At 43.0% G+C, this 25,549-nt stretch overlaps 1 protein-coding gene across 1 annotated transcript; it reads left to right on the top strand.

Annotated features, from left to right (window-relative positions):
* The first annotated feature begins 9,207 nt into the window (after positions 1-9,207).
* On the top strand, positions 9,208-22,422 carry KCNJ8 (potassium inwardly rectifying channel subfamily J member 8). Its single transcript, XM_084637739.1, has 3 exons — positions 9,208-9,502; positions 10,688-11,136; positions 16,334-22,422. The coding sequence occupies exons 2-3, from the start codon at positions 10,772-10,774 to the stop codon at positions 17,232-17,234; spliced, it is 1,266 nt and encodes a 421-aa protein (XP_084493865.1). The 5' UTR covers positions 9,208-9,502; positions 10,688-10,771; the 3' UTR covers positions 17,235-22,422.
* The last annotated feature ends 3,127 nt before the right edge of the window (positions 22,423-25,549 follow it).

The raw sequence follows: 25,549 nt of genomic DNA, 5'->3' as shown, positions 1-25,549 counted from the left end.
TTTACAGAAAGCACAAGGAGACATTTCTGGGAGATTTTGCTAGGTGATTTTGAACCATGTGTGGCAACTAAGCAAATATTTAAAAAAGAAAGAGCAAAGTTTTTGGTAGCTGTTCTTCTCCATAAAATGTTCCTTCACTGATATTGAACAGCATGATGTGCCTGAAAATAGGTCTGACTTTCATTTACTTTGCAAGAGGGAGGTATTTTTTGTTAATAAAGTGTAGTAGTAGCCAGGCAAGATACTAACAAACTTTAATAGGACTTTATTTTTTAAAGTGGAAACCTCTTTTCCAAGCTGCTGCTGCACACTCAGTAGCTCTCCCTCAGACTCTTCAACTCCTTCCCCCTCCTTCCTGTTTCCTGGCCTTTCAGACTCCCAACAGCCAGTACTCCCAATTCTAATAATTACAGGAAATATCTAAACACCACATTGCCTCCTCTCTTAAGAAACTCTCCCAATTACAATAAATATTGTTGTTCTAACCACAAGAACAAATAGGAAACAAGGCACTGTACTGTTGACAGAAATATTACACTAAAAACACTATAGATACTACATAACATAGTCTCTAGTCCAGACAGGTGGTCATCTGGGTCTGACAGGCCATCTCTCAAGCTCCAGTTCCAGTGCAGTGTCTTGTTGTGTTGATACTACGGTGAAGTCATCCAATGCAGACTGGGTGTTGGCATAATCTCCTCTTGGTGCATATGCAGGTGCAAGATAAGAAGCATTCCATACCCGCCTATCAGAAAGTCAATAGGTGTAAGGTCACTTCTTCTCTATGATTTTAAGAGGAGCTGTGAATTTATGATCCCCTTCGCATAAAATTCCAGGTTTTCGTATTCTAATGAAGGAATCACACTCAAACTTTGGTTCCTTAGTACCCCGCCACTTGGCTGTGAAAGCCTTAGACTTTGCTTGGTTCTGCTCAACTGTTTTTCTCACATCATCCTCAGTTGGGGCCTCAGGTCGTGCCTTTAACAATCCAGCAATGTTCAGTTTAGTATTCATCTGTTTCCCATGCAGTAACTCTGTGGGTGATCTTTGCATTGTGGCATGTTGTGTAGCCCGGTATGCTTGCAAGAAATCAGTAGTGAAGGTTATTCACAATCGCCCTTCCAGTTTAGCCGTTTGCAAACTCTCTTTCAAACTTCTGTTAAACCGTTCGATTTCCCCATTGGCTTGAGGGTAGTACTGGGATGACCTTCTGTGTAAAATGTTCCTCTCTGCTAGAAAAGTTTCAAACTCCAGGGAAGTAAATTGACTACCATTATCTGAATCCAGTTCTTTGGGGTTACCTTCCCTGCTAAAAACTGAAGAGAGGAACTTAATTACTATAGCAGAAGAGATTTGCGTTGTAAACGCTACCTCAGGCCATTTACTGAAATAGTCTATTAAGGTGATGGCATAACGACAGTCAATTGGAGCAGTATTAAAGGGTCCTACAGTGTCAATCGTCACTTTTTCCCATGCAGAATCAGGAAGAGGAACAGGCTGTAATGGAGGGGTACATGTCACTGCTGTCTTATCATGCATTTGGCAAGTGACATGGGATTTTATGAGTGCTTCAGTTTGAGAGTCCATCCCTGGCCACCAATACAGATTCCATAGTCGTTGTTTGGTTCTGACAATTCCTTGATGAGTATCATGTGACACGTGTATGAGTTTTGACTGTAATTCTTCTGGCACAAATAGCCGGCGTGTACCTTGTAGCACACAGCCATCGAGCAAAGAAAGTTCATCCTGAACTGTAAAATAAGGCAGCAAAACTGGGTCAAGGTTTTTAGGGTTACTGGGCCATCTCTTTGTCAGAAACACCCATAGTTTTTGTTGAATTGGACACGCTGAACAAGCAGCTTGAAATTGTTCTCTTGTAACTGCAGTAAGAGTGCTTGTAATAAGCACAACTATTACATCCTCATCCTCCGGTGGACCATCTGGTGAAGGCAAAGGCAGGCGAGAAAGGCAATCAGCTACCACATTTTGGTTTCCAGGCTTATATTACAGTTCATAATTGAAAGAGAGTAGTTTTGCAGACCATCTAGCAATATGATATCCTGCTCTTCCCAGCCTTTTCATGATGAGCAACGTCGTCAAAGGGCTGTGGTCTGTGCGCAACTTGAACATGCGGCCCCACAGGTAAGTTCTCCATTTTTCAGTAGTCCACACACAGGCAAGTGCTTCTTTTTTGACTGTAGAATATTTTCTCTCAGCATTACTTAGTGTTCTTGAAGCAAATACAACAGTCCTCGCTGTGTTGCCCTTATGAAGTTGTGTGAGGACAGCCCCAAGTCCAGAATCAGAAGCATCATTAGTTACAATTGTGGGCAATGCAGGACTGAATAGTGCAAGTACTGGACTATGTACAATCAAGTCTTTCACCGTTTCAAAACTAGCTTGTGCATCCATTGTCCACAATAAGGTTGAACTTCCCTGTAGTAATTCTCATAGTGGTTCAATGACAGAAGCATAATTTGGAATGAATTTTGCATACCAGGAGGTAAGACCCAAGAAGAACGTAAGGTTTGCAAATCTGTTGGAGGAGGAGCATTTGAAATTGCCAGGATATGAGCCGGATCAGGTTTTAGTCCAGCCTGTGAAATTGTATGCCCCAGAAAGGAGAGTCCTGTTTGTTTAAATTTGCATTTGGACCTATTGAGCTTGAGGCCTGCTTTGCTGATGCAGTTTAGTACAGGCTGCAGGTTATTGTCATGCTCCTCTGAAGTATTTCCAAACATGATAATATCATCCAAATAGCACTGAACTCCATCTTGATTCTTCAAAATCAATGACATCATTTTTTGGAAGGCACATGGGGCTGATGCGAGACCGAAGGGAACACATTTAAAATGGAATAGTCCCTCATGTGTGATAAATGCTGTGAGGTCTCTGCTATCTTCATGCAACATAACCTGGTGGTATGCACTCAGCAAATCAAAAGTAGAAAATATCTTTGCCCCACGGAGTTCTCCAAATACTTCTTCTATGTGAGTAAGAGGATGGCTGTCAATCACAATAGCTTTATTTGACTCCCTTAAGTCCACACAAAGGCGAATGCCTGCACCCTTCTTCTGTGTCACTACTATAGGTGAAACCCATTCTGAGGAGTTAATCTCTTCAATAATGTCCTCTTGAACAAGTTTTCTAAATTCCTCTAAAACAGCTTCCCTGACTGAAAATGTTAAGCGCCGTAATTTCTGTCATACAGGCATCACATTATTCTGCATTTTAACTTTATGCAGAAACCCATAAACACAGCTGAGTTTCTCCTCAACCTGGTGTTGGGTCCCAGCTGAAACTGGTGTGTGTATCGCAAGAGTGCTTTGCTGAGGAAGATCAATTCGTCCATTAACTACCCTGAGATTTAAAGCAGCCAATAAATCTCTGCCAGGGATAGGAGTGCCTTTGTGGACAATGTAGAACTCTGCAGTTACACAGCAATCACCAAAAGTAACTACTGCTGGCAGGCAGCCACGTATTGGAATATGGTTTTTCAAATAGCACACCAAGTGAAGCTTGGGTTCAGTCAGAGGCACATCTTTAAAGTAATGCAAATAGATGGAATCAGGTAGTATAGATACTGCTGAGCCAGTGTCCAACATTAGCTGAATAGAGTGTGATTTGCCTGAGGGTACGGCGGAAATGTTTACCGTGCACTTTATTTGTTCTGGAATATGTGCAGTAGTGATTTTGTCCACGTTCAGCACAGTAACATCTGGTACTTAAACTGCATGCACCTATTGATTGAACTGGCTGTTGCAACATACTTTAGCAAAATGCCCATTCTTTTTGCAATGATTGCACTGAGCTACTTTTGCCGGACATCCTGTGTAGCTTGCAAGGTGTTGTGGGGATCCACAGCAAAAGCATGCTTTTACTGTATTTTGAATTTGCTGATTCAGTGGTTTTTCATTAGTTTTCCTCTTGTAATTGTTTGTCTGCAGCAATAGTGAACTTTTCTGCAAAGGAGTCACAGCCTGGACTGTGCTTCCTGTATCCATGCTCATTATTTTGGCTTCAGCTGTAGCTGACTCAATCTGGGTAGCAATGGTTAATGCTTTTTCTAGTGTAAGTTGTGGTTCTAGAAGTAAACGTTCTCTTACACGAAGCATGGTTGTTTTCTCAATGAGCTGGTCTCTAATCATCTCATCTGCCATATTCCCAAAGTCACAAGTTACAATCAGTCTCCTCAGGTAAGCAATATACTGCATTATAGTCTCCCCTGGTTTCTGCTCACGCTGGAGAAATCTGTAGCGATTAGCTACTACATTCACTTTTGGTACAAAAAAGTTCTGTAATGCAGTGAGTGCAGTCTCATATTTATTGTCTGCAAGGGGAAAAGTGTAAAATATATGCTGCCCTTCTGCTCCAAGGCAGTGGATTAGCAGAGCACGCTTTCTTACTTCAGAAATCTCTGTAGCACTGATTGCAAGCAGATAAGTCTCAAACATATGGATCCAGGTAGTAAAAGCAATTGGAGGCTCACCTGGGCTTTGTAGAAAGGGTGCAGGTGGGTTCAGAGGCAGAAGATCCATCCTCGTCACCAAAATGTTGTATCAACCAGGCAAGGTATTAACAAGCTTCAAGAGGACTTTATTTTCAAAGTGGAAACCTCTTTACCAAGCTGCTGCTACACCCTCTGTAGCTCTCTCCCAGCCTCTCAACTCCTCCCCCCTCCTTCCTGTTTCCTGACCTTTCAGACTCCCAACAGCCAGTGCTCCCAATTCTAATAATTACAAGCAACATCTAAACACCACATAAAGCTACTGAGGTGTTTATAGTGGCAGCAGTGAATTAAGAACCTTGGAAGATTTTCCTGGGAACTTACTGGAGGTGGGCCTTTCACCAAAGTGCTAATCTCAAGTATGACAGAGAGCAAGGCACCTCTTTGTATTATGAGGAAATATCAACTAGGTGGGTGGATAGAAGTGCTTCTGCACTTGCAGACTTTCCTTCCACTGGGAGTGTGTGTGTGTGTGTGGAGGGGGGAAATAAAAAGCTATAAGCTCTGTACATCAGTAATTTCCCTCACAGCATCCACACCCTCTGGCCGTAATAAGTTGTCTGAAAACTTATCATGTTTGATTGGCTTGGGGTTATAAGATCCCTACATATACTGAGGAACTATCGAAAATCAGGCTGAGAAGTGAAACATGAGCTCAGCTTGTATGGAAAGATCGAAAGCCATTTCTGCTTCAGCTGGAATAGTCCATGGACAATCATTCTGTCACTTTCACCTTCAGGGGAGCTTTGGCTTGAAGTTAGCACCACATGGCCTGCAGCACTGGCATTATCACTATCAGCAAAAATGAGGAGATGTTTGAGGTGAGCCAGTCCCATAGGTAGTCCCATATTCTGTCCCTCCTCTTGTGTCAGATTGGTTTAGAGATCTGAACTGAGGAAAAGATACGGTCCTTGGTGTGTAATTTCCCACATCCCATATATTAAATCTTGTATTTCAGCAATAATCTTGCAGATAATTATACCCTGGGAAATGTGCTGATCTTGTGACATACATAAAATACTGTGGAGTGCTATCCCTTAGTCATAAAGGATTTTGTCTGGTAGTTTTCATATAGTTCTTTATGTATTGGGAAAGACAGTGGCCACCATAATGGCCTGCTTCCACCCCAATCTGGTGCAAACATTTCACGGAAGCTTAAAAAAATCACCAGCTAGTTTAAAATATATTGTTTAACTTGTGATCTTATAGCACTGATTACACACAAGTGAGTTCCAGAGCTGCACAATTGAGGACTCTTTACAAAGAGCATACCAAGCGAGCAACCCACCAAAACGGCCAGCTCCAGCCTCGCCTACCTCTCCTGTTGTTGGAGTCTCAAAGTCCTGTGCAACTACAGGAAGCTGAACAATTCAAGACTCCAAACTATGACCTTGCTCCTGCAAACACTTAATTACACATACAAGTAGCTTTATGCGCTTGAACACTCTGCAGTAACTCCTGTGCACATAGTCAGCCCCTAAAAAACAAATAACCACCATGAATAGTAATTTACTAATCCTCACCTAAAACCCCAGTTAGCTGTGTTCTACTAGCCCCATAAGAATATAAGAACGGCCAGACTGGGTCAGACCAAATGTCTATCTAGCCCAGCATCCTGTCTTCTGACAGTGGCCAATGCCAGATGCTTCACAGGGAATGAAGAGAACAAGTAATCATCAAGTAATTCATTTCTTGTCACCAATTCCCAGCTTCTGGCAAACAAAAGCTAGGGACACCATCCCTGCGCATCCTGGCTAATAGCCATTGATGGACCTATCCTCCATAAATTTATCTAGTTTTTTTTGGAACCCTAACATCCTCTGTCAAAGAGTTCCACAGGTTGATTGTGTGTTGTGTGAAGAAATACTTCCTTTAGTTTGTTTTAAACCTGCTGCCTATTAATTTCATTTGGTGACCCCTAGTTCTTGTGTTATAAGAAGGAATAAATAATACTTCCTTATTTATTTTCTACACACCAGTCATCATTTTATAGACCTCTATCATAACCCCCCTTAGACTTTTCCAAGCTGAAAAGTCCCAGTTTTATTAATCTATTCTCATATAGGCCTGGTCTACACTGTGGGGGGGGGGGGGGTCGATCTAAGTTACACAACTTCAGCTATGTGAATAACGTAGCTGAAGTCGACGTACTTAGATCTACTCACCGCGGTGTCTTCGCTATGGTGAATCGACTACTGCCTCTCTCCCATTGACTCTGCCTGTGCCTCTCGTGGTGGTGGAGTACAGGAGTCAACGGGAGAGCACTCAGGGGTCGATTTATCAAGTCTAGACTAAACACGATAAATCGATCCCTGCTGGATCGATCGCTGCCCACCAATCCAGCAGATAATGTAGACATACCCTTAGAAGCAGTTTCATACCCTTAATCATTTTTGTTGCCCTTTTCTATACCTTTTCCAATTCCGATATATCTTTTTTGAGATGGGGAGAGCAGATCTGCACTCAGTATTCAAGATGTCTGCATACCATGGATTTATATAGAGGCAATATGATATTCCCATTCTACATAAAGGGATCAAAGAGGTTAATTGACTTGCCCACAGTCATATAATGCGTCGGTGGCAGAACTGGGATTAGAACTCTGAAGTACTTGGTTTTCAGTAGCCCCTGATGCTGCAAAGATTTATGCATGTGCTTAATTTTAAGGAGATGAACAATACCCAACTGGGTCTGCTTATCTGCTTAAACTTAAGCATGTGCATAAGTTTTTGCTGATTCAAGGAATCACACACACACACACACACACACACACACTCACAGAGCTGCAAGCCCTATGGGTACAAAGGAGTTAATCAGACACAATGCAGAGTAGCATGGGTACACTTTGCTTCATTAAAATCTAAATTTAGATCCTTTTATGAAGCTGGGGTTCTGTTTATTCTTCCTACATGGGGGGAAAATCTCAGTTTTCCTAGAAAGTAAATTTGATTAAACATGAGAAGCTGAGAAATTGCCAAAATTATAACCTTTAACTTGTGTGTGAGAGGGATGCTTTATTTCATTGCTTATGTTTTTTTAAGTATCCCTGTCCATGCACACTTTCTCCTGTGTCCATCTCACATCTTTCAGTACCTGTTACACCAGCTAACCATGAGAATAGGCCTATTCTGCACCCATTCAAATTAATGGGAGTTTGGTGCTAAAAACAGGTTTCAGAGTAGCAGCCCTGTCAGTCTGTATTCGCAAAAAGAAAAGGAGTACTTGTGGCACCTTAGAGACTAACCAATTTATTTGAGCATAAGCTTTCGTGAGCTATAGCTCACTTCATCAATGCATACTGTCAAACAAAGTCTCCTATTGCAGCAGCAGGCAAAGTAATGAAGTCAGTGGCAAAGGGGCAGCAAAAATCATGACAGATTTTGGCCTTGTGCAAACGCGTATGCATACATGCTTAATGTTACGCATGTCAGTTATCTCATCAAATTCAGTAGCCTGGTTTGTAGTAGGAAGAACAAAGAGTACATCAGTTTATAAAGAGCAAAACCCCCCTGACAGCTAGAGAGAGAAATAAAACACATTTCACAGTTTTGCTGCAGTCAGGACGTTGTTGTATATCTCCAGGCAGTGAGACTGCGGGCAAGTCTAACTCATTTGAGAAGCAAGAAAATGTGAGCTACTGTTAAAGAGCTGGATCCTTCAAGTGAATCCTGACTTCCAGGAGAGTTTTGCAGAGCACAGAGAAGACTCCAATTGAATTCAGTGGGCTTTGGAGCAAGCCTAAAAAGCTAAATCTACTATTCAAATATATTTTAAGGGTTTTGCCACAGAAACAAAAATACCTGACAGGGTCTTTAAAGATGTAAGACATTATTAGAACTATAACATAATCAATGTAAATGAGATTACAAAAATATAGGCTAGAGAAGGGGTTTCATTTTATCAGCTTTTTGGCTGATTGGCTGGTTTTAATAGAAGTCTTTCAATTAGATAATGAAAACAATAATAGTAATCTAAAATCTAATTTAAATAATTCTGTTATTTAATTCTTTTATATTTAAAATGATTTGCCAGAGCTTTAACATCCCTATTCAACTTTTTCATGTCAGGTTTAAAAGGTTTAGTACCAAAGTTCTGAAGTTTCATTTTCAAAAATGACTTTTAGGCACTTAAGAACCTACGTCCCATTGACTTTCAATTGAAACTGAAGTCTCTATAGGGTTACTGGGGGAGATTTTTCAACTTGAAAGCGGAGAAGAGTCCAGCTTTTCCTGGTATTTAGACTCCTGAGCGCCTAAGTCGCTTTTGAAAATGGGACTTAGGCTGCAATGTCATGTGGGTGCTTCGGACAATGTTACCCTGCCTTATTATATGACTTGGGGAAGAGCATTGAGGGTCAGCCCCTATAGTCTTTACACAGGCAAATCGCCCACTGAGTAGAAGGGAGTTTTGCCTGAGTAGGGACTTCAGGAGCAGTGCCCTGTTATCCTGACCTTTATAGTTTAAGAAGGAAATCAAATCCCCCTGTGCGTCGATGGAGTTTCGGATTCCAGAACAACCTCCTTCCAAAAAAAAAAAAAAAAAGCTGGGCGCTGTTTAAGTGTTTGGGGTGCGGGGCTGTGATCTGCCCCCCCTTTTTCTCTCCCCCCCCCCACTCCCCCCGTTCCACACACCGCTTCAGCACACTCCCCTTGACCGCCGCACTTCCGCCGGGGGCTGCCTGCCGCCCCGCCGCTGCGGGACAGACAACCCGTCACAGAATAGATCCTTACACAACCGGCTGCCTTGCTGAGCATCACCTCCCCCTGGAGCCCCGCGGGGAAGGAAGCCGCCCGGGGGAGCCCGAGACATCGGCTTCCTGAACTTGTCCTGTACCGCAGCACGAAGCCAGCCTCCCCCCAGCCCCCTGGAGAAGGATCTCCGCGCCCGGCTTCTGCTGCTGCTGCCCGGGTGGGGTGGGCGTCCAGTCGGCTGCGAGGCGATGCCAGGCGGCTCCGGGGCTCTGAGCCAGCGTTCCGACTCCTGCTCGGGATTTTCGTAAGTTGCAGCTCTCCTTCTGGGGGTCTTTGCACTTCCTCGTCAGAGATCTCCTCCCCTTAAACAAGCCGACCAAAGTAAGATCAGGTGCCTGCAGGCGTCGTTCTCCCTTTGAAATGGACTGATCAACAGTGGGGCGTTTTCTCTCCTGGTAAAGCGATTTCGACTTCAAGTGTGAGGTCTCCAGAAATTGATCCCCCCCAACCCTCCGCCCCCCGCCGCCGCCCACTCGTTTAGGTCGGGTTGGGAGAGGGTACGGAGGGGATTTTGTTTTTGTTAATTTACACATATTCTATGTATTTAGGGTTGCATCGTATTCATTCTAACATTTGAGCAAAAAACAAAAAAAGCTGGAGATGAGGTGAAGTTGAGGTGCATTAGGATGATTGCTGGGTGTGAGTGCAAAGCACCCGTGCAGATTTTCAGTGCCAGACCAGCTTTTTGTGATTTTGATCGCATGCATATTTAATTATACAAAATACAATATTTATTTTAATTTTCATTATTATTATTTGCTTGATTTGGAGGGAGAAAAATCCCCCCTGCCTAGCTCAACAAATGGTCAATAATTTCCCAGCCAGGTAATGTGATATTTCCCCACACATCTCTATTTTAATGTTAAATACATGATGCTTTGGGACCAGACTGTGCAGCACTTATTCATGTGAGTCAGTAACATACCAGCGGTCTTACTGACTTCAGTAGGGCTATTTGGAAAGGGCCACCTAGGTGAGCTCCACTATCTGACCCTTGTTAAATAAGGGTCACAGTCTGCAAATTCGTTAGCATGCAAGTAACACTTACTCACATGAGTACTTCCATTGAGCAGAGTAATTACTTGTGTGCAGTTGCTGCATGGTTAAGTGTCTCGATAGGATCTGGCCTTAAAGCATGGATCATTATTTACTTTGGTCCACAGTTATAAGTCCTTTCTGTGGCTTTCCTCACTACCAGTGTCCAAAATAAATCACTATTTTTATTCCTTTTAGGATTTGTCCCTAACTGCCTTTATAGCAATCACAGTCTAAAATGAGCATATAATAGCACTGTAGAATAATCTTAAAGAGACATTTAACTTAACAGCTGTTCCCATGAGGGCCATCTACTCCACATTCCTATCATTTTTATTGTCTGGGAAAAATGGGAAATAGATGGCAAACTAGATCTTGTTCTTTCTTTCCTCAGGATGTAGGAGGACAGATAAGGGACAAAAGGGAGACCAGTGGAAAAGCACTTGTGTCCTGCTAGGTGGACTATGGTGGCAGGAAGATGTTGGCCAGGAAGAGTATCATCCCTGAAGAATATGTGCTGGCACGGATTGCTGCTGAGAACCTTCGCAAGCCACGCATCCGGGACCAGCCCCGCAAAGCTCGTTTCATCGCCAAGAGCGGGGCGTGCAATTTGGCTCACAAGAACATCCGCGAGCAGGGCCGCTTCTTGCAAGACATCTTCACCACCCTGGTGGACCTGAAGTGGCGCCACACGCTGGTGATCTTTACCATGTCCTTCCTGTGCAGCTGGTTGCTCTTTGCCATGATGTGGTGGCTGGTGGCTTTTGCCCATGGAGACATGGATGCTAGCACCGAGAATTGTACAGGCAGTACTAAATGGACACCATGTGTGACATGTGTCAGGTAAAGTACAGTAGGAGGTATAAGGAATAGCAATGATGTAAATGCCACGCTGCCCAAGCCTAAAACTAGGCTTTGGTTTACTTGAACTGTTCTGTACAGTATAGACAACTGAAAAGTTGAGTGTTCTCCACTAGGTTCCACCAATTCCTGCAAGCCCCCCAGGCTTGGGAAATATCATACCTCAGAATTCTTTGATGCCTTACCAGATCTCCCAAAAGCTGATAGTGACAGAGACCCTGCTGCTTTTCAAATGTCTCTACAGTATGTTGATAACTTTCCGTATCTGTAAAGATAGAGTCTGCTTCAACAAAGTGGCCCTTAGGTGTGTGTTGTAAATTGTTTAGTCCTGTCTACATCAATAACACTATCTTGAACACAGTGTGGTCCATAGTGAATTTCATACCATGACACAACAAGAAATGGCTTATCTTGAGAACTATATTTTGGCTTCGGAAAATCAGTCCAAACTTTCAAAGATGTCTACTGAATTTGGTTTCAGAGTAGCAGCCGTGTTAGTCTGTATTCGCAAAAAGAAAAGTGAAGTGAGCTGTAGCTCACGAAAGCTTATGCTCAAATAAATGTGTTAGTCTCTAAGGTGCCACAAGTACTCCTTTTCTTTTTACTGAATTTGGGTGCTTCATTTTCTGGCTTGTCCAACTTATGACACCTTAGTGAGGCTTGAGTTCCAGAGAATGGAAAGCATCTGAATATTAGGCCTCTTTTTGATGTCTTTAGTTGGGAAGCCAAAAATGGAAGTACCCAAAATCATTAGTCACTTATGAAGATTTAGGCTATCAATTTTAATTACGGGACAAGTGCTGTGACACACTGCATCAGTATTTATCTCAGACAACAAGAGCTAATGTGAAAAACACTACCAGAGTGCTACGATAGGGGTCACAGGAGTGTGTTCTTTTCCTTTTACTACCAACACAACTCCCAGAGCATTTTCCAGAGCATCAGCCAAATGACTGATCAGGAGGGAATTCCACATATACGCAGTATATTTACAGACTCCAAAGAGCTAACATTAATAGGAGCAAGCAATGAGACCATTCTGTGATATGTTGAATAAGATCCATATTTATAGTACTCGTTCTTTGAACAGAAAGAGCCTGATTAACCATTGCCCTGTCATTTATGCCAGTGCAAGGTGGGTGTACAATGCTACTGAATCAGAATGGCTGCATTTTGCATGCATTTTGCATACACTTTGCATTGTTGTTGGGACCACACAAGGGGCAAGGTGGTATAGAAGTAGACTCATAATATCTGAGTGTCCACTTTTATCTCCCTCTCTGTCTCGGTGATGCAAACACCATGATAGCATGTACAAAATTCCAAGTGGTATTATTTCTGGCCTAAAAAGGATGATGTTCTTCACCCTTTCCCTTGTTTTTATTCTGCTTTCCTAAGTGGGGCTATTCCCCTTCCAAGCTGGACTAAACTTCATTACATTGATTGATTTTTCATTTGTTCATTCTTAGGAACTAGCTGCAAGCCAGAGCTTCTGAAATGAGCAATTATGGCTCAGATCACCTCTGTGAGGGAACTCTGTCAGGCTCCTTTTTCATGGCATCTCCTCTCTATTGTTCAAGGAAAGGCGGGGCAGGGTTTGCAGCAGCAGAAAGGGCTCCATCCCACAAACCTGCTGCTCTCAGGGGATCTGCCGGAAGGAAGGGCCATTGGGCACTGAGCTTTCCACATTTGGTCTGGGACTCCCTGCCTTGCCTTTCAGCTTCAAAGCAGCAGCACGGCTCCAATGGAGCCTCTCCTATGGGACTTTCTTGCTGGCTGCTACCCCGGACATCCCCTTCCCAGAGGACATTTCATGGCAACGGAACGCACATGCACTAAAGTTCACACTGATTCATGTTTTTTGAGGAATCCGCATGATATTCGGCCTTATGCCAGCTGGGGGTCACGTGAGCACAACAGCTTTTAAGCCATGCCTCCAGGCATGTCCCTAGTAGTCCCGTACACTAGAAGACTGCTTAACTGTCTGCTTCAGGCAGGTTTATGGCTGCTTTCTGCTGCCAGTGTGGTGCAAAGGGGCTGGTCTTCTCTCTATCCAGACCAAGGTTCTGGTCTTCTCTCTATTCCATCCACTGGCATTACCATTGTTAAGCCTCCACCAATCCATGCAGGATTTAAGATACAAAATCCCTATTCAAACAATTCCAGTGAGGTCACTACATTTTACTGCAAGGGAAATGTGAAGGTTATTCATAGAATATCAGGGTTGGAAGGGACCTCAGGAGATCATCTAGTCCAACCCCCTGCTCAAAGCAGGACCAATCCTCAATTTTTGCCCCAGATCCCTAAATGGCCCCCTCAAGGATTGAACTCACAACCCTGGGTTGAGCAGGCCAATGCTCAAACCACTGAGCTATCCCTCCCCCAGTTATAACTAACTGAAACATAGGCATGGGAACTATGGGTGCGAGGGGTGCTGCAGCATCCCAGGGGTCTCAGCTGCCGACCCCTTGCCTGGGGTCCTGGTTGCCCGCCCCGCACCCAGAGTCTCGGCTGCCGCCCCAGGCCCAGCTCTGCTGCCACCCTGGGGTCTGCTGCCACTCTGTGCCCGGGGCTTTGCTCTCAGCCTCAGCTGGGGAGGGGGAGTTGGACAGGGCTTAGGGGGCTGGCTTTCAGCACCTCCACTATTAAAAATGTTCCAGCGCCACTGAACTGAAGTGAATGAAGGATGAACATAACTTTTTGCTTTAGCACATGACAAAGAGCACATGTTGTCATATGGTATTAGTATCTGGAGTGTTTCAGGCCAAAAGGTAGACAACCATCTATCTTCTAGTCATGAAAAGTAATTTTTCATTGGCAATAAATGATTCTGTTCTGTTAAAACTGGCTACCTATTCCAACAAAGTTATGGAACAAAAATATTGTCACTAATATTTTTAAGAAGAAAAACTGATTATCTGATCTAAAACAAATATTTGATCTTGTCACTATATACAGTCAAAATAAAAATTAATAATAGCCAAAATTTTAAAGCCTGTGTGCCTAAAGTTAGGCTCTTAAACCATATTAGACATCTAACTAAAATCTTTCCATGTAGGTGCTAAAATGTGGCTTTAAGAGACACCTGGGTTTGAAATTTGTAATCAACACTTAGTACTCATAGAGCACTTTATGTTTTCCAAGTGCTACATAACTATTAACCACACCCCTCCATGGTAGGGTAAATATTGGTATCTTGCCCATATTCCAGACAGGCAGATTGTTGCCAAAGCTGAAATGGGAATCAGTGACAGACTTGGGATTATTACAATTAGCAGCTCCCTGGCTTTTACTTCTGTGTTCACATGCTCAGCTTGCTAGACCGTAGTTTCCTGAAGGACTGAGTTTACACTATAAAAATGTGGATTCTTTTTCAAATAAATCATTTTTAAAGGAAATTAGAGTATTTGAAGTTGCAGCCATTCACTTCGCTCTGCATGCAGCTGAATATTCGTCACCCTTTCACTAGTTCCATTAAATACCATATTAACCCCTTCATTCCTGAATTCTTTAGAACTACGTGCCAAAAACAAAAACAAAAAACCCATAAAAACACACCACATTAGTGGTGACTCCCAAGAATGAAAAGCTTTTAAAAGCCCCTGGTTTTTAAACATGCTTATCAAATTTGGATTAGAGCTAGCGAGAACTCAGCAGTCTCATTACTGGGAGTCACTTCCTTTAAGATGAGTTTTCTCTTTCCACAGAAAAAATCTCCCTGATTTTGCATGTGCTATAAAACGTTTTGAATTCTTTTCGTGACTCCTGGTCCTCTAGTAGTTCGAAGGACTGTTCCAACTTATCCTGAAGACATAGTCAAAGGCTATGTCTACACTACCGCAGTAAGTCAACCTATGCTATGCAATTCCAGCTACATGAATAACGTAGCTGGAGTTGACGTACCTTAGGTTGAGTTATCGTGGGGTCTACACCACGGGGGGTCGACGGGAGAAACTCTCCCATTGACTTACCTTACTCTTCTCATCGGGGGTAGAGTACAGAGGTCGACTGGAGAGCGATCTGCTTTTGGTTTAGTGGGTCTTCACTAGACCCGCTAAATTGACCTCTGGTGGATCGATCTCAGAGCCTCGATCCCGGCTGTAGTGTAGACCTGCCCAAATAGTTAGTTAAGAGTTGATCAGGTTTTGTTCTTGCAAAACCAAACCTGAAACAAAGTATGATTCAGATTTACCTTTGTGGAAAGGACATATATATTTCATTAACATAATTCCATTATATATGTAGATGTTACATCTGGGTGGACTGTAATATATGAAAAGGGCCATTATCGTATTTGTTCATATGTATCAATATAAGATTCCATGTATGGCATGTCCAATAAATAATCCACTTTCTACTTATGTAGCATTCACATATAAGTTACAAAACTAGATCCAGATTTAAATTTTGAAGCTGGCCTTATCTTGACAGTGCCTTGAACCAAAACACTAGGTCAAACTACGCCCAACCTTTGGGAGATGAAGGGAATGAGTGTAGAGGCCCATTGTATTCATTCAGCTGCCTAGCCTCACTGGCTTACTCTCACTCATGAACAGCATGGTTACTGCAGGAGCCATGCTTCTAGGGGTTCCCCTAGTGTGACTGTCCCCAAAGCCCACTGGTGGGGCTAAAAAGTGCAGAGGGGAAAGTAGTGTAAGTTAACTCAGGTTGTACTCACTGCACTACTTCCCCTCACTGGTTTGGAGAGTGGGAGAATCTAGAAAAGTCAACCATATCCTCCACACTCCCTCCTCCACGCCCCCCCTCCAATGCTGTGGAAATGGAAGGTGTGGCACTCCTGACTCAGAGGTTTCATTGGGTGGAGAGAAAGAAAAGAAAGAAAAGAACAAGAGTTAGAGCTCTCTGCCTGCTGATATGGAGAAGAATATGGACCATTAGGCAGGGAGGTTAGGTGAAGAGAAAGAGAGCCAAGGCCAGAGAGAGAGTCAATGGTAGTATTCAGGATTTCCAGGCAATCAGGTCTGTCCTTTGACCATTAAACAATGGGTCTTGCTCCTGCAAATGTTGAGCATGCAAAACTGCCATGGAAGTTAATGGGAGTTTTAAGTGTGCAACAATTGCAAGAATGAGGCCTCTTGTTGCTTCCTATTCAGTGTACACTGTTAACTTTTCTACTTGAAGTATTTAGATAACTAATTGTATGCAACTTTCTCTGTAGGTCTTTCACTTCTGCTTTCCTCTTTTCCATTGAAGTTCAAGTGACCATTGGTTTTGGAGGCAGAATGATGACAGAAGAATGTCCCATGGCCATCACTGTCCTGATTCTGCAGAACATCGTAGGTTTGATTATCAATGCCGTCATGCTGGGCTGCATATTTATGAAAACTGCCCAAGCTCACAGAAGGGCAGAGACCTTGATTTTCAGCCGGCATGCGGTGATTGCCATTCGTAATGGCAGACTTTGCTTCATGTTCAGAGTGGGAGACCTGAGGAAAAGCATGATCATCAGTGCCTCGGTGAGAATACAGGTAGTGAGGAAGACGACTACGCCCGAAGGGGAGATCATCCCTATACATCAGCAAGACATCCCGGTGGATAACCCTATTGAAAGCAATAACATTTTCCTGGTGGCTCCATTGATCATTTGCCATGTCATAGACAAGCGGAGTCCTCTCTATGATATCTCTGCTAGTGACCTTGTCAACCAAGATTTAGAACTTATAGTGGTACTTGAAGGAGTAGTAGAAACCACTGGCATCACCACGCAAGCAAGAACATCTTACATAGCAGAGGAGATCCTGTGGGGTCACCGCTTTGTGCCCATCGTAACGGAAGAGGAAGGCGTGTATGCGGTTGATTACTCCAAGTTTGGCAACACGATCAAGGTAGCAGCTCCGCGGTGCAGCGCTAGGGAGCTGGATGAAAAGCCTTCCATTCTCATCCAGACTCTTCAGAAAAGTGAGCTGTCTCATCAAAACTCTCTGCGGAAACGCAACTCCATGAGGCGGAACAACTCCATGAGGAGGAACAACTCCATGAGGAGGAACAACTCTTCCCTCATTGTGCCCAAAGTACAGTTTATAACACCCGAGGGGAATCAGAGTATGTGCGAAACATGATATACAACCTCACATGAGGCTGAGTCTCCGATAAAGGTTGAGAGGCCAAAAATGTTTTTCAAGAAACAGAGACAAAATAGAACTGTACTGGAGCTATTTATTCTGTTACTTAGTGAAAGCATCACATAACAGCAGTAGGAAACACTATAGCACTAGGCATATTAATGAACGAATAATGGCACTCAGAGTAAAGGAAGCATGGTTCACTCATGTAATGTATTTTGTATTAATATGTGTTTTAGTGGCATGTTAGATTTCTTTCCTTTCAAGGAAATCTATCTGATACTTTTCTACAGACTATCATAAAATGTGTTTTACTTTTTACTTCTGGATTACACACTGTCAGACAGTGGGCTGATTTTCAATAGCACTGTGCACCCAGTAGCTTCCAATTATTTATGTGGAATGCATGGATTTAAGTTTAGTAGATTCATTGATTCCAAATGCCAGAATGGACTTCTCTGATCATCTAGTCTGTCCTCCTATATAACACAGACCATAGAACATCTCCAAAATATTTCCTCTTGTACATCAGATCTTGATTTAAAAATTGCCATTCCTGTAGCATCTACCGTGACCTCTGGTAAATTGTCCCAATGATTAATTACCCTGACTGTTAAAAAAAAATATGCCTTATTTCCCATCTGAATTTGTCTAGCTTCAACCTCCAGTCTTTGGATCTTTTTATACCTTTGGCAGCTAGATTGAAGAGCCCATTATCATATATTTGTTCCCCTCGTAGATAATTATAAACTTTAATCAAATCACCCCTTAACCTTCTCCTTGATAAGCTAAATAGATTGAGCTACTTGAGTCCATCACCACAAGACATGTTTTCTAATCCTTTAATCATTCTTGTGGCTCTTCTCTGAACCAGTTTATCAACATCCTTCTTAAATTGTGGTCACCAGAACTGGACACAGTATTGCAGCAGTAGTCTCAGCAGTGCCAAATACAGAGATAAAATAACCTTTCTACTCCAATGCAAGTTACCCTGTTTGTGCATCCAAGGATCACGTTAACCTGTTAGTCACAGCATCGTTTTTTGGAAATCAAGTAAAGTGTTCATAAACAATTTCCTATTATCTTTCAATTTATTCTGATTAAATTCTTCATCCCAGCTGATTTGCCTCAGAATTGTTTTCAGCGTTGTAACTTTTCTCTCAACCATTTGGTGCTGGCCACTGTTGGAGACAGGATACTACTCTAGATGGACCTTGGGTCTCAGCCAGTCTGGCAAATTCTATGATCCTCCTGTGGTAGAAACGTATGGCGAAAAACAAATGTTTTGGAAATGTGTCTACTCGTCTGCCGCCTTCATCTCTTGTCCTTGAATATTTTCTTAAAACGTCAAGAACAATACTGTCTAGACTATTAAGGAGCAATGCCAAAGTAGTGTAATGGTTACCATAGACTCAACAAGGCAGTTAAAAGAACATTTTGAATGCTGCATATATTTTGAGAGGGAGGCATTATCATTTAAAGTGGCATTCTTTAAAAATAAAACTCTAAGGGCTCAGTGGTAGCTTTGGTGCCACTGCCCTGAGCAGAGGGTGGTGGTGGAGCTGAACCTCTTCAGGAAAAGCACCATGGAGATTGTGCCTTGGGCAGACAGAATGGGCCAGATTTACAAGGCTATTTAGGTATCTGAAGATGCAGACAGGCACTTAGTGGGATTTTCAAAAGCACCTAAGCAGGTTAGGCACCGATCTGTATATTTAGGTGCCTAAATAGCTTTGTATGTGTGAGCTAATCTTCTTAGTACTGCTCTGTGTGCATAGGGTCTGAGGGGAAGTGGGGATGTACATTCAGTGCACCAGCCCCTTATTCTAGAGCAGAGCACTCTCTCTGGTGTAGTGGCCCCACTCCATTCCTGAAAAATCCATTCTGGGTTTTATATGACACCTAATGCATCTTAGGACACAAATTATATTTGGTTCCAGGCAAAGTTTGATTTGTTCAATAAGCCTTTACTTTAACACAAAATCTTAATATATCAGTTAAATCCTTTCCAAGGCATGGGACAGCATGCACCTCTCACCTGTCTTAACTTACTTCAGAGGAACACAATCACTTCATTCTATTATCGTAGCTGATTCATGCAGAACATTATGTTTTCCTTTATGTTTTTAATCAGGACAGTGGTATTCACAAACTATCACCAATTTTGGATATCTTTTCTTCCTTGAGAAAATAAGACATCTTGTGAAACCAGCTTCCAAATTCTTAAGTGATTATTATTAGCAAATGATTACTGAAAAAGCTGTTGGCATGAGACCAGAGAGGAGCTTTTGCTGGACCAAAACTTTTTAATAAATGACAAAAGGAGCAAAACTTTCATTATTTTTGACAACTTTTGTACTCTACTATTCTCTGAGGAATGTCTGGTGTTTCCAGAGAGTTGAAGCGGATTTGGAAGGAAACTTCAAGCAATAAGTCCTATCCAATTAGGTTCTGATTTTGTTCTGGGCTATCGTTGTGTACCAGTTTCATAACAGGACACATTTTGAAGAGCAGCACTGTGGTAAGGGTGGACCAACTTAAATATTCATGGTAAATAGGCCCAATGGCCTGTGATGGGATATTAGATGGGGTGGGATCTGAGTTACCCAGGAAAGAATTTTCTGTAGTATCTGGCTGGTGAATCTTGCTCATATGCTCAGGGTTTAGCTGATCGCCATATTTGGGGTCAGGAAGGAATTTTCCTCCAGGGCAGTGTTGGGGACACTGGGGCATGGCCACTAGGTAACTCGAGGGGATGGAAGACCACGAATGTCGATGAAGCCCTCTCACACTAGGCCTAGGTGTCCTTGGCCCCCCCGCCTGGAGGCACACACAGCAGTTATGCTGAGAATCTGCAACACTATGTTGCAGAGTCAGACTGCCTGAAACTAAGCAAGGCCAAACAGGGGAGATATGGAAGAACAATGCTGAATAAAGCAGCTTTACGTATAGTTTAACAAATGATACAGAGAACCAGGGAACTAGCTGGGAACTGGATTGGCTGGCTATCTGGATACTTAGGGCAGCTTGCTATTGGATAAGTATGCTGGGAAAAAGGATGTATAAAAGGCTGTGTAACTTCCTGCTCTGTGTACAGGATTTGAGATTCAAATCTCCCTGTACCTTTTTGAAGCTTCAAATAAACTTTTCTGCTTCTCCACCCCGTTGTGATTATTGGGTGTAGCACTCCGGGTAGCGAACCAACTCAAGCTGTTTTTCAGCCTCTCGGCACTGGGTTCCAGCAACAGCAGATTGGAAGAGGCCTGGAGGTTTTTCGCCTTCCTCTGTAGCATGGGGCACTGGTCACTTGCTGGAGGATTCTCTGCTCCTTGAAGTCTTTAAACCACAATCTGAGGACTTCAATAGCTCAGACATAGGTGAGAGGTTTTTCGCATGAGTGGTGGGTGAAATTCTGTGGCCTGCTTTGTGCAGGAGGTCAGACTAGATGATCATAATGGTCCCTTCTGACCTAAATATCTATGAATCTATGAATCTATGAAACTCCAAAAAGGCTCACATGCTTTATCAGAATTTTTCAAAACCTTTGTGATGACAGAATGCTTGGCTCGGGGATTCATAATGAGTTAGGAAGCGGTTCACTTCTAGAGTTTTGACTTATATCCAACCCAGGTCAGTATGAATGGAGACAAAATTGTTAATCTCTAATGAAAATGATGTATAGGACCATGAAAATGAAACTGAGAGTCAGGAACCTCTAAATTTTAATCCTGACTTGGTTACTGACTTGTTATGTATTCTTGGCCAAATCTAGACCAGAGCTGTTCTAAGTGAGACAAGCTAGAACAGAGCAGGGTCACCCATAAGGAGAAGACATACAGGACCACAAATGGTCCTGAAAGGGCCCAGGAAGGCCAGGCCGCACTGAGGTTCACCTAAGAAAAGCTGCAAGCAGATTGGGGTGTCTCAGAGTTCCTGGGAAGAATGGGAGGAACTAGTGCCAGAGCAATTTAGCCGGAGACTTGGATGACAGATGTGTCAGCCCAGGACCTGTAATTAACGATATTACCAGGAACCTTGTGAGAGTGTAGTGTAGATATTGTTTCAGGAAGCAAATTGGGAAGGATTTATATCTGAAGTCTAGTAAGTTCCTATCTTGATAATTTGACATTAATCATACATAGCAGTTACTAGAAATTTTGTCTCTGTGTAAAGACTGAATTGACTGCCAGCGTAAAACGGTCTTGTATATAAAGATGGTCTCCTTTTGTCAACGATGTTTGCATAGCCAGAATAGGGGTTAAACCCTTTTTCTTCCCAATTTCCCCCTCACTTCAGATGTTCATGGTTTTAATAAGGAGGTACATTCATGGTACTCCCAGACTAATCAGCGTGATAAGCAATAGTCTCTCCCATCCCAATCTGCTTATGATCTGTCTCCTACCTTTCTCTTTAAACTGTCTTGAGAGAATAATGTTTTCCCACTTCCCTTTAAGTCGTCTTGGAGCTTGAAGAGGAAGATCTCTCACATGACAACTGCTCAGGTGACCTCTGTAAACATCAGATGAATTTCCATATTCCTTTGTCCATTTTCTCAGAGAACTTAATTCTACAGATGTAAGATTAATGCTGCTCTTGAGAAATAATCAGAGAGATTTAGGCACATGTAGTTAGAACATACCTTAGTGGGGCCTCTGACTGATAAAATTTATTCCCTGGCTTTCAGAAAAGATTATTGAGCTTTAAACTTGTGAGGTCTTCAAGCGGTTTCCTAATGAAGAAGCTCCTTTTTAAAGCACTGAAGGATTGCCAGTTAATAGTGGAGGAGATTATGGTCAAATAATTGCGGACCATAATAAGAGTTAAGGGAAGACAAAAATTACATAAATAGGTTTTGTAACAACCTCTTTTCCCCCCTACATTTTAATTCACACTAATAAATAGTTTTAACAGGAAGCGTGATTAACCATTGGAACAAATTATCAAGGGAAATAGTAGATTCTATGTCTTTTGAGTCTTCAAATCAAGATGGGATGCTATGCTTTAGCCAACCACAAATTACTGGATTGAATAAAAGGGTAACAAGGTGAAATTATACAACCTGTGTTATACAGGAGGTCAGACTAAATGGTCTAATAGTTCCTTCCGGTCTTAAAATCTATCTATAGGGAGACTCATTGTGAATTGATGACTTTTGATCCTGATCCAATGGAAAAACTCCATTGACTTTAATGAGTTTTGGATCAGGCTCTTACTGAATTAGTAACTTAATAAATACAATTAAAATAACCCCAGGATTATGCATCACCACATTGTTGATTTTATTGATACATTTAGTTCAGTATTAATTACGGATACTTCATAATGTACTTTTAAACATCATGTAGTATAGTTTATAAAAATAAGGACACCTTAGCAATCTGGGAACTCTCTCCAGCCTCTACTATGAAATCTTTGCTTAGCCGTGTGGGTAAGAGATTCAAGTTTTATATGGATCAACAGAGTGAGGATAAATGAAGTGCCACTGTACTGTGTTTATAATTTGACAGTACTTGAACTGTATTATTAATAACCTGTGCAGACTGTAAGCAAGGAATGACACTGAATTGATTTGTAAAGTCTTGTCATGGTTTAGGTCATAGAATCCTAGCTACCTAAGAGACTACATCTCTCTCCTTACAGATAGGGTGACCATATGTCCCACTTTGGCCAGGACAGTATCCTTTGTCCTGTTTGCCCAATATATTCCTCCGTGTCCCCCTAAGGCAAGAACGAACAGGACAAATGCCCAGTTTTGCCAAAAATGTTGTGACGTCCGTGACGTCAGCTCGGGTGAGCAGCAACACCAGGCGACTCGGGCCAGCCTTGAGTTTGGCAGGGCTCAAGCAAGAGGTGACGCCAGGCAGTGTCTCATTTTCGGTTTAGGGAAATATGGTCCCCTTACTTAAGTACCATTGCTATAGTTGCATTAAACTGTAATAATAATAAACATTCGTTATAACCCGCAAACTTGGCCCTCCTTCACCAAATCTTAAGTAATTCTTGTTCAAGGCATAATTTGGGGGATGATCTCATTGGTTTTAGATCTTTGGTTTTGGTCTGATCAACAACCTGGAAAATATGTCTATTTCCACCAACTCATGCTTTTAGGAACATTCAACTCCAGAACTCCAAGGAAAACTCAGGGTCTGCTATATCATCTTAATAAATGAAACTTTTTTTATTTGTATTGAGAGCATTTGATAATTGCTAGTTGTCTGGGTGGCCAGTTTTAGATTTCACAGTATTTCCAGAATTATATTTTATAATAAGAGACATTCTATGCTCAGCCTTAGCCAGTATTTCTAAATGTTATAAACAGAGAGTAGTCATGGCAGATCAGATTAAATTGTTTCTTATAAGTGTTATTTTTTTCCATTCACAAAGAGTAACCATATTCTCTCAGTCTAAATTATTTTTATTTTAGATTAATGGAAGCAATGAAAGAGAAGAGAAATAATAAGAGCTCTGAGATAGATCCTTCCTGTACTCCAGCTACTTTTCACCACTTGTATACCAAGAAAAAAATAATGTAAAGCTGAACCTGCCTTTGGAAAATGTTTGGCCAGAAAACTAGTTTTAAACTCTGTGTAGCTTGAAAGATTGTACCTTCCACCAACGAAAGTTGGTCCAATAAAAGATATCATCTTACCTACCTTGTCTCTCATATATCCTGGGACCAAAATGGCTGCAAAAATATCACCAAAAAGTTTTACGCTCAGCAGCTTTCAAATGACAGGTTTTTTTTCTGAGCATTTATGTTTTCAAGTGTGGTTCGAAATATTTCATGGCAGTCATTTTTTCCCATGAGAATAATACCACAAGTCTGCTCAAATATTAATTCAGATATTGTGATTAAAGATAATACAGAAAAGCAATAAACAAAGAACAAGTTCACATTTTCAAGAATTACGTGATTACAGTGCCATTGCTTGTGAAATACCACTGTGGTTCTTTGGAGTTTTGTAATACACAACATTACTATGGTCATTTTTTTCCAAAATGTCGATTCTCCATAGATAAATTAGATCATGAAATGCCTGTTGTTGGTTGGTTGGTAGTGACTGGTGGCCCCAAATACCTGCATTGGTGGCCAGGGCCACTTTTCACTACTGAGGCTCTGATTTAGCAAAACACTTAAGCACATGCTTAACTTTAAGCATGTGAGTAATCCCAACCCTATTTACAAAGTATTTAAGAATGTGCTTCACGCCAAGGTCAGGCTTAAGGCCCTGTCTGCAGACAAAAAGTTGTAACAGTTTAAGTAAATCAGTTTAGAAACCAAGGGTGAAATCCTATGCCCCTGGAAGTCAATTCACCCCAACTGAGTTAAATTAGTGCAATACTTTTGTGAGGCCATTCTTACATTGGTTTAGCTAAATGTTGTGCGTAGAAAAGATTTAAGTCTCATGGGACTTTAAGCCGGGCTCAGGAGCAGATTTACAATGAAACACACAGTGCCCTGGTATGGGGCCTCCCCAGCTACAGGGGGCCCCAGGGCCGGGCAGTCGAGCACCGTCCAGCACCCCGTGCGGGGGCAGACGCTGTGGGGGAGAGCAGGAGGGAGCCGTTCAAGAGCCGTGCCGGAGGCGCAACGTCGGGTGCGCTCTCCCTGCCAGCGAGCCGGGTTCCTGCTGGCTCCCGGGGCTCCTGCTGCAAGCCACGTGAGGGGCGGGCTGGGGGCGCGCTGTAGGGGAAGCACTGGTGGTGCGTCCGTCCGCGCCTATATCCTGCTGCCTGCTTCTCTGGGTGCCGGGCAGCGCAGGTGCAGTCCCTGGTGCGCACTGCTGCTGGCGGCCCCTGGAAAAAAGCCAAGGGAAGGGAGCAGCAGCAGGCAGGCCAGCGGGGGTCTCAGCTCTCACATGCTGCTGCCGCCACAGCTCCCACAGGAGCAGTGGCGGGGCAGAGAGGCATCCACCAGCCAGCCAGCTAAGATAACCCAGCGGCCGCAATTGGGAGTGCCCCAGCCCCAAGCTCCCCCCCAACCCTTGCGCACTGCCCCCTACACACATACACCCTAGCCCCCTGCCCTGAGCTGCTCAGGGCAGGGGCGGCCTCCACACACCCCCTGCCCTCCCTGACTCCTGCACCCCCACCCCCACCACCTGCCCTGATTCCTGCACCCTCCCATCCCCACCCCCACCCTGAGCACCAAACGGGAGCTCCTGCACGCCCCCCTCCCCACCAGCACCCCTCGCACCAAACAGAGGCTGTGTCAGGTAAGCACTCCACACCCCAACCCTCTGCCCCAGCCCTGAGCCCCTTTCCACATCCTGACTCCTGGGCAGACTCCACACCTCAGCCCGCTCCTGCAC

Source organism: Lepidochelys olivacea, assembly GCF_965140295.1.
Source record: "Lepidochelys olivacea isolate rLepOli2 genome assembly, chromosome: 1".
NCBI lineage: Eukaryota > Metazoa > Chordata > Testudines > Cheloniidae > Lepidochelys > Lepidochelys olivacea.
This window is presented reverse-complemented; position numbering and strand designations above follow the sequence as displayed.

Coding starts and splice junctions, on each gene's coding strand:
- KCNJ8 (XM_084637739.1), top strand. CDS start 10,772: ATGTTGGCCAGGAAGAGTATCATCCCTGAAGAATATGTGCTGGCACGG. Junction 11,137..16,333: donor CCATGTGTGACATGTGTCAG/GTAAAGTACAGT, acceptor CTTTCTCTGTAG/GTCTTTCACTTCTGCTTTCC.